General features: G+C 41.1%; 1 protein-coding gene across 4 annotated transcripts in view; it reads left to right on the forward strand.

Moving 5' to 3' along the window:
• The window catches only part of LOC129179304 (ral guanine nucleotide dissociation stimulator-like), a 30805-nt gene extending 20749 nt beyond the window's left edge, over positions 1 to 10056 (forward strand). For 3 of the 4 annotated variants that reach the window (XM_054772392.1, XM_054772394.1, XM_054772391.1), the window contains 14 exons: positions 160 to 284; positions 378 to 593; positions 693 to 796; positions 865 to 949; positions 1463 to 1540; positions 2394 to 2480; positions 2560 to 2592; positions 2688 to 2809; positions 2875 to 2970; positions 4399 to 4600; positions 4679 to 4753; positions 6501 to 6770; positions 6860 to 6974; positions 7050 to 10056. In XM_054772392.1, coding sequence (XP_054628367.1) covers positions 160 to 284; positions 378 to 593; positions 693 to 796; positions 865 to 949; positions 1463 to 1540; positions 2394 to 2480; positions 2560 to 2592; positions 2688 to 2809; positions 2875 to 2970; positions 4399 to 4600; positions 4679 to 4753; positions 6501 to 6770; positions 6860 to 6974; positions 7050 to 7225 — 1784 coding nt within the window. In that variant the 3' untranslated portion in view covers positions 7226 to 10056. The remainder of the gene's footprint in view (positions 1 to 159; positions 285 to 377; positions 594 to 692; positions 797 to 864; positions 950 to 1462; positions 1541 to 2393; positions 2481 to 2559; positions 2593 to 2687; positions 2810 to 2874; positions 2971 to 4398; positions 4601 to 4678; positions 4754 to 6500; positions 6771 to 6859; positions 6975 to 7049) is intronic. The other variant, XM_054772395.1, reaches the window with a different exon arrangement.
• Positions 10057 to 11873: the final 1817 nt, after the last annotated feature.

The raw sequence follows: 11873 nt of genomic DNA on the forward strand, positions 1-11873 counted from the left end.
CATAGAAGACTTGTTTACGACCTTCTAAATCTGTGTTTAAACATTATTAGAGCCTTCTAGACATGAAATAACAATTATAATAAATAATAATTACACTCTTATTCCCTGATATAGTCGACATGATAAGAGAAAATCATTGGGTGTGTCTTCTCTCGTCAGGGGAACACATCGGCTGTCCCTTCGCCACGCAGGAAGAGAGCGGCTTTGAGGACGAGCTCCCTGCCTTCAGTTTCCTGTCTTTTGACCCCATCATGGTGGCCGAGCAGTTCACGCTGATGGACGCGGTGAGCGCCGCCGTTCCCTTGGCCTAGCATGCACGCTACTAGCGTTGCTTCGCGTTTTGATTTACCTCCACGCCGTCCTGTCTGGCTGTGCAGGACCTGTTCAAGAAGGTGGTCCCGTACCACTGCCTCGGGGGCATCTGGTCTCAGCGGGACAAGAAGGGCAAGGAGCACCTGGCGCCCACCATCAGAGCCACGGTGGCCCAGTTCAACTCGGTCACCAACTGCGTCATCACCACCTGCCTCAGCAACCCCACGCTGAAGGCCAACCAGAGAGCTCGGCTGCTGGAGAGGTGGATCGACGTGGCCCGGGTCAGCACACACGCTCCTCGATTGCAACCATATACTTTTTTTTTTTTTTTTATTTTACGATGGCGTCCTGACTGCCTCATCCTTCCTGCTGCCTTTCAGGAGTGTCGGATCCTGAAGAACTTCTCGTCCTTGCGAGCCATCCTCTCAGCCCTGCAGTGCAACGCTGTCCATCGCCTGAAGAGGACCTGGGAGGAAGTTTCTCGGTCGGTTGGAACGCCCCTCCTTCTGCAAACGTACCCTTTTAAGTAATCACCTCCTCATCCGCCCGCAGGGAGAGCTTCCGCACGTTCCGCGAGCTTTCTGAGATCTTCTCCGACGACAACAACTACTCGCTCAGCCGAGAGCTGCTGGTCAAGGTGAGACGCAGCCATTTCTTCACGAGGTCCAAGTCCTGATGAACGTAGTGGTTTCATGTGGGGCCAACTGTTGCACAACACAACACAACGTGGACTTCCTCATCTTTAAACCGTGTCAGGGGGAAACCCGTGCCGTGACGTCATGGAGGCCCCCTCTGGCCGGCGTAGATAACTGCCGGGTGTCCGGGAACACCTCCCACCCCGGGTGTGACATCACGCTATCAGCTTCTAGCAGGCACTTGTGGGTTACATCACTATGCGAGGGGAGCTCATTCCACTCCCGTCCTGTGGGTGGCAGTACAGAGTGTTTCCCACAGGACTGCAATCTATTTGTGGTCGTGGGTGCGTCATGATGTCATTGTTTAATTTGCATAAAAAAACAACTGTTCCATTGGTTGTTCGTCGGTCCCTGCTCATGAGCGGCGGCCAAATCTATTTGTGGCGAAGCTGAGCTTGCTTTGCTGTCATCAAATAAGCAACATGAAAACGTACACTTTGTGTGTTGTCTCTCAGGAGGGCACTTCCAAGTTTGCCACGCTGGAGATTAATCCCAAACGCGCTCAGAGGAGACACCAGCAGCAGAGAGACCTGGTCAGGACGCTTCACCTTCACCTTCACCTTCATCATCATCATCATCTACCCTCATTAGAAAACACCACAAGCTCCTTTCCTACACACACTTACTCTTTTCAGTGCATAAGTACACACTTGTTCGCTTACACTTAGTCTTTTGAGTGCATAAGTGCACACTTGTCTACTTACTTAGTCTTGTGAGTGCATAAGTACACACTTGTCTACTTACACTTAGGCTTTTGAGTGCATAATTGCACACTTGTCTACTTACTTAGTCTTGAATGCATAAGTACGCATTTGTCTACTTACTCTTTTGTGAATATCCACTTTTGCGTATTTACACTTAAGTCTTTTACACTAAAGCTTTTAGAGTGCATAAGTACACACACTTATGTACATGCTTACTCTTGTGAGTGCATAAGTGCATACTTGTGTGCGTACACTTAGTCTTTGTGTACTTCGACTTAGTCTTTGGAGTGCATAAGTGCAGACTTTTTTTAAACTTTGATTTAGTCTTTTGCCTACTTACACTTAGTCTTGTGATTGCTACACTTACTGTTGAGTGCATGAGTGCACACTCGTGTACTTCCACGTCGTCTTTTGTGTGCATATGTGCACAGGTTTGTACTTCGATTGCGTGTGTGCACACTTGTGTACTTGCACTCAGTGTTTTGTGTACTTAGACGTAGTGTAGCCATAAGCCACGCCAAGCTCATAGTCAACTCTGAACTCCCAGTGTCACTTCCTGTTTGGAGCAGTTACCATAGCGACACGTGGTCCCTCTCCAGTGGTAGCGAAAGGGACGGGAGAGGGGTGAAAATCACGTGTCACGTGACCTTGTGAAGGTGCACTGATTGTGCTTTTTGCTCAGGGGGTGATGCAGGGGACCATTCCCTACCTGGGAACCTTCCTGACGGACCTGGTGATGATGGACACGGCCATGAAGGACTACACGGAGGTGAGCATGAATGAAGTACCGGCATGTGTGTTAAGAAAGTTGTGGCGGTGTCAGTGAAAGAGTTATGTGTGTCTTTCAGGGTGGTCTGATCAACTTTGAGAAGAGAAGAAAGGTGCGTGTAGCTTTTCCCGTAAGCAGGCAAAGTCTGGCAGCGGTCCGACGTGTGTGTGTGTGTGTGTGTGTGTGTGTGTGTTTTCCCGTGCGCAGGAGTTTGAGGTGATCGCGCAGATCAAACTGCTGCAGTTGGCCTCCAACAACTACAGCTTCACGCAAGATGGACACTTCCGAGAGTGGTTCGCTGGCGTGGAGAAGCTCAGCGAGGCTGAGAGGTGAGCCCGGCGGCTCAAACGAAAGGGTGGTGTTGTCGCATGACGCCAACATTCTCCTCCCACAGCTACCAGCTGTCATGTGACATCGAGCCGCTGTCCGAGTCGGCCAGCAACACCCTCCGGGCCAAGAAGAACGGAGGAATCATGAAGCGCTGGAGCGAGTAAGTCGGCCAGCTTGGCGATCATGCTATCCATCCGTGAACACGCCCATCATTCCTTCATGTCGGACATACACAAACGTACCGGCACAGCAGGACCCGCTGCTCGTTGAGAAGAGCGATGCACGCGTTCATGTTAGCATCTCCAAAAGTGTTCAATAAGACCTGGAAAAAAACAACCGGCGGATTCGGCCCACCACGTCATTTTATGTGGCCCGCAAAAGCCTGGAAATAACGCCTGTCAATAACACACTTTTTAAAAAAATAAACTGTATACATTATTTCTTTTATATACATTCTTCATTTTTGTACTTCATATATAGTACACCTCATACCTTTTATTTATTTATCAAAATAATGTAAGAAAATGAAATCATTGTTTTTTTTTTTTGCTAAATGTATTTGTTCTTTCAATATTTATTAGTTTTAATATATTTTGAAAAAAAAGATACAAATTTTTATTTATTTTTTTGGGTTCTCTAAATATATTTATAGTATTTATAGTAATATACTATAAATTTATTTATAGTATATTTTCAAAATCATAATAAAAATATATATTTTTTTAAAAGATCTTGCTAAATGTATTCGTTTTGTCAATTTTGACAGAAAATGAATTTCATTTATTTGTAATATTTTTAAGAATACATAAATATTTTTAAAAATTGTTAAAGTAATTTAAATATGCACTATTTGTATTAATTGAAAAACATCCATTTTCTATGCTGCTTCTCAAACAGTTTAAGAAAAATAAAATAATTCTTAAAAATCAAAAAGACAATCATTCTTGCTAGACGTATTTGTTCTGTCAATTTTGACAGAAAATGTCTTTATAATTTTTATTTTGTTGTTTAAATATATATATATATATAATTATTTTTTTTCTGATTTAGATGTATTAATATAAAAAAATACTTTTTTTAAAAAATCTGAAAGTTCTTTCTAAATGTGTTTGTTTGGTCAATTTTGACGTAATTCTGTATCATTTTTATTTTGCTATTTTTAATATAAAAAAATATATAGTCATATCAAATTTTCAAAACTTACTTAAATATATCTATTTGAAGTTAACATACAAGTTTTTATGTAATCTTTCTTGGTAAATGGATTTGTTCTGTCAATTTTCAATCAAATGTCAGTTTTGACAGAAAATGTCTTTCTATTTTTACATTACTTTTAATATTTTTTGGTTCATTTTCTATACTGATTAAAATATATTTAAGTACAATAAAAAAATAGAGCCTTATTTTTTCCAAATCGAAAAGACAGTCTTGTATTTCTTTGATCCTTGTTATTATTTTTAATGTTATTTTTATGGTATTCTTTTTTAGATTTAAGGAATCTTTGTTGCCAGATGTTGTGTGTCGATAAAGTGTGCGTAAGTCAGTTAGTTATTGAGTTAGTTTGCGTGTAAACTTTGTGTCTCTGCAGTCGTCAGTTGGCGGAGGGCGGTCCCGGCGCGGTGGGCTCTCACTCCAAGTCCTTTGACCACGCCCACTTCAGGACATACCAAGGAGGCGGCGGGGACAGCGGTGACGCCCTTAGCGTCACCTCGGTCAGCTCCAGCGGCTCGGACCTGGAGGACGTCAACGCCAGCTTCTTGTCCGACTCCCCGGAGGGACACGAGAGGAAGGTGAGGAGGGTCTGACAGATGAGCTTCACGGCAGCGCACCTTCTGTGGTTGACGCTTTGTGTTTGTGTTTGGATTTAGACGTCCACACCTTCCGTCAAGCTTTCTGTTTCCGCGTTGGGAAGAGAAGCTCCATCTGCAGACACCACGTCCACGGTAAAAGTAGCTCTTCTTCTCCTGGCATCCTTCCTGGAAGACAAGGACTCGGTGTTTCCCACGGGACTGCCATCGATTTGTGGCGGCGGCGGGTTGATGTAATCACGCATGACAAGCTTCTTTTTGGCTTTGAAATGTCACAAACAAGACGGAGCCGCTCGAGAGTGCTTTTAGATGGGGGGAGGGGCCCACAGCAGCACCGGCTGCTCATTGAGAAGAGCGTTTCCTGTCAAGAGTTGTCAAAAATGTCTTCACTAGATTGGAAAAATAGGGGAAAAACAGAAAATATGGAAAAATCTGCAGTAATTTTACAAGAATAAAGTGAAAATATTAAGAGAAGAAAATTCACTTTATTTCATTTTACAAGTAGAAACGCTTTATATTATTAGGAAAAATAACCTCGTTTTTATTGCATCAAATCGATATATTATCGAAAAAAAGATAAGACAATATTATGAAAAACTTAAAAGTTGGAATTTTTGGGAAATGTGGTTGCGGAAAAAGTTAAGAGTATTACGAGAATGAAGTGAAAAAATGATGGGAATAACGTCAGAATTATGACAATTACAAGAAGAAAGACAATTAAAAACAAAAACAGCAAACGTGGGGGGGTTAATTTTACAAGAATAAACTCAAAATATGAAGAGGAAAAAAAGTCATATTTTAAGGAGAAAGAAATTGCAATTAAACAAGAATAAAGTCAAAATATTAAGAGAAAGAAGTCACAATTTTACAAGAATAAAGTCCAAATATTAAGAAAAAAAGGTGTATTTTAATGAGAAAAAAGTGCAATTTTATGAGAATAAAGTCCAAATATTAAGAGAAAAAAGTCACAATAAAATTAAGTCAAAATATTAACAGAAAAAAAATTGCATTGCAGTGAGAAAAAAAGTTATCATTTTCTGAGAATAAAGTGAAAATATGAAGACAAAGAAGTTGTAGTCTAACGAGAGAGAAAACTAATTTTACGAGAATAAAGTTGAAATGTTAAGAGGAAAAAAGTTGTATTCTAACAAGAAAAAAAGTAATTTTATGAGAATAAAGTCAAAATATTAAGAGAAAAAAGTCATTCTAAGGAGGAAAAAATTGCAGTTCTACGAGGATGAAGCCGTGGTCTAACAAGAAAAAATACAAATTTTACAAGAATAAAGATGATATATTAGAAGATTCAAGTCATTATATAACATATATATACACAGTGTGTATATTTTTTTTATGAAAGGGTGATATCATGAAGCAAAACAAAGAATAAAGTTTCAATTTTAGAAATATTTGGTTGGCTAAAAAATGTAATGTTAGGATAATAAAGTGAAAATATTCTAACAAAGACATCATATTACACGAGAAGAAGGTTCAAATATTTGTTAAAAGCAAAAAACTGAAAAAAAGGTGCAATCTTTTTATGAGAATAAAGATGAAATATTAAATTGACAATATTGCAAGGAAAAGCAGCAAAGTTGAATACTACAACGTATTGTTTTTGTTCAAGGTGGTAATATTTGAAGGCACAAAGACTAAAGTTGCTAATTAGGTTATGTCCAAGCTGTAATGACAATAAAGATAAATAAGACTTTTCTTGACATTTTTCCGTATGCAGCCCCTCCTTCCTTAATATAAACATAAAAAAAAAAAACTTGGCTGAGTCTATGGGAAACACCGACTGATGAGGAGGCGGGACCAAGCGCATCTGTCACGCCCCCTTGTCCACCATGACTAAAAGTCTCGCTTGCCTGTGGAACGGGTGCAGTTCTGGGAGTGCACGTCCCTGTCCTCTTTGGACACGTCTGGGATGGGCTCCAGCTCGGGCTCGGCTTCGGGCTCCAGCACGGCCTCCTCCTCCTCGGTGTCGTCGTCCACGCCGCTGTCCGCCTCTTCGCGCTCGCACAAGCGCTCGGCGTCGGCCGTGTCCAACTACTCCACGCTGTCACTGCCGCTGTACAACCAGCAGGTGGACGACTGCTGCATCATCCGGGTCAGCCTGGACGTGGAGAACGGGAACATGTACAAGAGCATCCTGGTGAGCGAGCGAGCAGCACGCGGGAAGGAGTGTCCACCGTTTTCACCCAGCGCCTGACTTTTTTTGGTTTGTTTGTCCCTTGCCTGCAGGTGACCAGTCAAGACAAGACGCCGGCCGTCATCAGGAAGGCCATGATCAAACACAACCTGGAGCGTGAGAAGACGGAGGACTACGAGCTGGTGCAGAAGATCTCGGAAGACAAAGGTAACGTGGCGCACGTCCACCAAATCTCTCACGTCCGCTGTCTCTCACCCGTCCGTCCGCCCTCTTGCCCCTCAGAGCTCCGAATCCCCGACAACGCCAACGTCTTCTACGCCATGAACTCCAGCGCCAACTACGACTTTGTCCTGAAGAAGCGGGGGCCGGCGCGGGCCGTGCGCGCCAAGAACGTGGCCAGCTCCACGCTGCCTCGCATGAAGCAAAAGGGACTGAAAATCGCCAAAGGGATTTTCTGAAGAGGGCCTTAAGGAGCTCCTTGAGCACTTGGCAACGTTTGCTACAGGAGACCGTGTGTGTGTGTGTGTGTGTGTGTGTGTGTGTGCGTGCGTGCGTGCGTGCGTGCGTGCGTGCGTGCGTGCGTGCGTGCGTGCGTGCGTGCGTGTGTTTCAAACAGGAAGTATTTGTAGGGGCGGAGTCCTGATCCCTCTTTGTTTACATCACTGACACTTTCAAGTGACGCACTTTTTTTTTTCTTTTTTTTTTTACTTGCTGGCCCCCTGCTGGCGTGGAGTCTCCATAAACAATTCCCAGGAGTTTGAATGTTTACTGGCAGCTCTTCAACGCTGCCGTAGTGTGAATGTCACATGACATGATTTCCTGTGTGAGGACGGGCGGAGCCGAGAGCAAGTGTGTACGTACGTGTACAGTGTTTCCCTCAAGACTTTGTACAGTTTTGCCTCTCCGCTCTGATGATGGTGCTGCTAATTATCTTTCTCAAGAGGTCCAATCAGCTGCGTTCCTTGCACCCGCCGCCATCTTGGAAAAACTCCCATATCTCTATCCCCACCCCCTCGCAGAGGAAGCTCTCACCCCGTTACTGTCCACATGTTCAGCACTACAATTCTTATGTACCACTGGACTTTATTTCAAAGCATGTCAAACCACTTTTTTATGCACTTGAGCCCGTTTACACCACTGGAAAAACAAATCCAAATTGGAAGACACAATTCTGTGATGAAAAAGTGGAAATTATGAGATGGAAAGTCATAATTCTGAGATAAAAATGTGAAATTACAAGACAAAGTTTAAATTCTGGGATAAGTCATAATTATGAGATTTTAAAAAGTTAAAACTATGAGATAAAAGTCATTTATGGCATAAAAAGAAGAAATTATGAGATAGAAAGTCAAAATGACAGAGATAAAATATTGAAATTCCAAGATAAAAAGTCAAAATTATGAGATAAAGTCATTTATGAGGGAAAAAAAGTCAATTATGAGATTTTAAAAAGGTGAAATTATGAGATAAAGTCATTTATGGGATAAGAAGAAGAAATGATTAGAAAGTAGAAAATTCTGACATCGTGATAATTAGTAGATAAAAAGTCATAATTATGAGAAGTTGAAATTATGAGATAGGAAAGTCATAATTATGAGATAGAAAGTCGAAATTACAAGATAAAATGTTGAAATTCTGAGATAAAAGGTCAAAATTATGAGATTAAAAAATCAGTTATGAGGGGAAAAAAGTCAATTATGACAAAAAAAAGGTGAAATTGAGATAAAATGTTGAAATTCCTAGATAAAAGTTATAATTGAGATTTTAAAAATTCAGTTATGAGAAATAAGTCAATTATGAGATAAAAAATGTTGAAATTTAAAAATAAATTAATAATTGAGATAAAAGGCATGAGAAAAAGTCAATTGAGATGAAGTTGAAATCAAAGAGATAAAACGTTGAAATTCTGAGATAAAAAGTCAAAATGATGAGATAAAGTCAACTATGAGATAAAAGAAAGTTGAAATGATGTGATAAAGTCATTCATGGGATAAGAAGAAGAAATGATGAGATAGAAGGTCTAAATTATGAGAAAAGGTTGAAAATATGAGAAGTGGAAATGATGAGATGGGAGCTGCGCATGCGTAGTTTGGATCTGATCATTTCAACGTTTCATCTCATGATATTTTGTGTGGCGTAGATGAAACCACTAGATGCTCATTCTTCCAACATGGCGGCTCAAGCCTCCCAAAAGAAGCGCTCACTGTGACGCTCTGTTCCCTCACCACGCCCGTGTCTTTCCTCTCTCTGTGTGAGTGGGGGGTGAAAAAACAATAATACTGCTAAGTGTTTGGGTTGTGAAGGGGCTAATGCATTATGGGAAATGTAGGAGAAGCACCAGTTTGGATTGTTTTTTCTCTTCACTGCCACAAGACGTTGGCCTGATGCCACTGCCTCCATCTTTTGCCTTTTTGCTGGGGTTCTTTTGTCACGCACGCCGCATGGTCACAATGGTCGAATGAACCGCGGATGAAGGCGGAAAGTCGATACGGTGACGAGCAGATCACATGACCCGCCTCCTCCACCCTCTGCCCCAAGTCCATCACTGTGAACACTCGAGGGCTCGCTCACGTTGTCAGGACGGGCGCGGCGAATAGTGGTGGTGCCAAACAAGTTGTTTGGCGTTTTTTGTTTTTTGTTTTTTTTTACTTTTGTCCCGGAAAAAAAACAGATGAGAAGACTTGGGGATGAAGGGTGATGTTGGAAAAAGTTGTGGTGGATTTTTTTTGTTGTTGTTTTTTCCTTTCTCAGCTGCCAACTTTTCCCCAAGTGCAGATTAAGGCCAGTTTTCCCTCCTAGTTCCCCATCCCACTTCAGCAAGTCACCTCTACATTGCACGGTGTGTGTGCGTGTGCGACTCAAGAAGAAAAGGCATATTGTGAATTTCTCTGTGCGGCCGGCGTTTCCATGGTGATGAAGCCGTTGTTGAACTGATGCTCCTGTGGTGCTCTGATGTGCGTGCGTGTGTGTGTGGTTTCTGTTGTGGTTTTCTTGCCCTCCGCCGTGCTCGGGTGCCATTTTTCCATCGGAACTAAAAGATTGACAACCTTTTTCTAACTGCAGTCTCTTTTACTACTACTACTACTACTACTACCCCAAGAACACAAAAATGTGTAGAAAACACACAAAAGCTGTGTCAAATGCACACGCCTGTCCCAGGTGATATTTGTTTTTATTTATTGATTTGTATATATGAGGTTTTCTTTTGCATTGTACATTCCCTCCTCTCTTGGTTATAGATTAATATATTAATGTATATATGAATAAACATACAAGTTTATAAAAGAATTTGTCTTTGTGTTGCCTACTTTTGTAGAGCAGATTTTTAAAGCACATTAAATGGTAAGTGCTAAGTTTTTGATGAGAAGAAATAAATGTGAGGCTAACGGGTTAGCTCGCTAGCCAGTGGCCGTCTCAAGTTGCAATGTGGTGTAACCAATGAATAAGGAGTGTAAAGGTGACTATAGAGGTGTTATTTCATGTCTACATGCGGTTTGATGTTTAAAACCATATTTAGAAAGTCATAAACAGGTTTTGTTTTTGTTTTTTTAACTCAATTTATTATTTCGCGGGTCCGGAACCAATTAACTGCTATAAACGAGGGATGACGGTGGTACCATTGATCTGTATAATATATCTGGATAGCTCATTGGCGATGACTTGTGAAGCCACACGGCCGCCATATTGCTACTCGCAAGAAACACTTTTCGACAAGCTTTTGCATTCGTGGTGAACTTCTTTTATTAATTCGGATTGGACACAAATTTCGACTTAAGATGCCTGCATGTGCAGCTATTAACTGCACAAATCCCCAGTTGAAAGGCTGTGGACGAACATTTCACGTGTAAGTATGATTGAAATGTAGATTTATGATTGATCATTTAAGGGTTTTGCACTGTCGATCTCTCAGATATTTTCGACCGTGTAAAATTCCTCTGATTAAATGTATGTCCAGAATTGATAGGTTTATATAGCTCTATAATAGCTAAGAGGGTTTTTTGTTCTATCATGATATATGTATTTCTTTAAGGGACGAAGGTTGCGTTACTTGAAGGAATGGGAGAACGTCAGTGCTTCCATGATGCTTACCAGGCGTTGTATACAGTGCAGTTAGCAGGCCAGTTTGCATACAATTGACCCCGCATGACCCTTCATTTGGATAAACAACCTTTTTTATTTTTGCTGCTGAATGACTGACGCAAAAGGATTCATTCATATGATATGTTCTGGAAAATAATATTACTGAACACGCATACCGGTATGTTTGAGATTGCAAACAACGTATTGTCTTACCCAAAGCATATGGTTTTGTTTCAGTGTTGTTGTTTTTTTCTGTGTGTGTGTGTTTATGGTTATTACACATTATGGTTATCACATATTATTCCTGTGGTTTTTGTTCAAATATATTTCTATATCAGAAAAGAGGTTATTTCTATTTCATAACACAAACGGAAAAAAAAATCATCAAAATGTTAAATGATTTTAAAACTTGTCTCTTTTATGATTCATATTTTGTACAGACGGGAGCATAGTGAATTGTATGAAAGTAAGAATAAAAAGTAAAGGATCTGCTGTAACAAGTAAATTTCCCCGCTGTGGGATCAATAAAGTACATACAATACAACAATACAATACAATACAATGACCATGGATTTTAGTGGAAAAAAGGGATGGGATATGCAGTTCAAATGAAAATCTCTTTCTAGAGGAGTAAAACTATCATTGCTATAGGGGAGTGCTGAGCCAGGGTGCACAGTAGGATTTTGTCCCAAAGGCAATGAGAATTGGAAGGGGAAAAGGTACATTTAATATAGCCAAAAGATAGAGAATAACGTATCAAATGGTTTTTAAGGGACGAAGGTTGCGTTACTTGAAGGAATGGGAGAATCTCCCCACTTTTTAATGTCAAATATACATTGTAGATGCTCTGCCAGCCTCTTCATCTGCTTTGTACACTATGTACGCTGTGCCAATAGAGTCGCGATGTGAGTAGCAAGATGGCGTCTCTTTGGCTTCAGCGGCTTGCACGGGCGGGTGTACGATACGGAGCCCCGGAGGGGACATGGAGAAAAGAAAATATGATGGGTAAAAAAAAAAAAAAAGAAC

Source organism: Dunckerocampus dactyliophorus, chromosome 4 (genome assembly GCF_027744805.1).
Source record: "Dunckerocampus dactyliophorus isolate RoL2022-P2 chromosome 4, RoL_Ddac_1.1, whole genome shotgun sequence".
In the NCBI taxonomy this organism is placed as follows: domain Eukaryota; kingdom Metazoa; phylum Chordata; class Actinopteri; order Syngnathiformes; family Syngnathidae; genus Dunckerocampus; species Dunckerocampus dactyliophorus.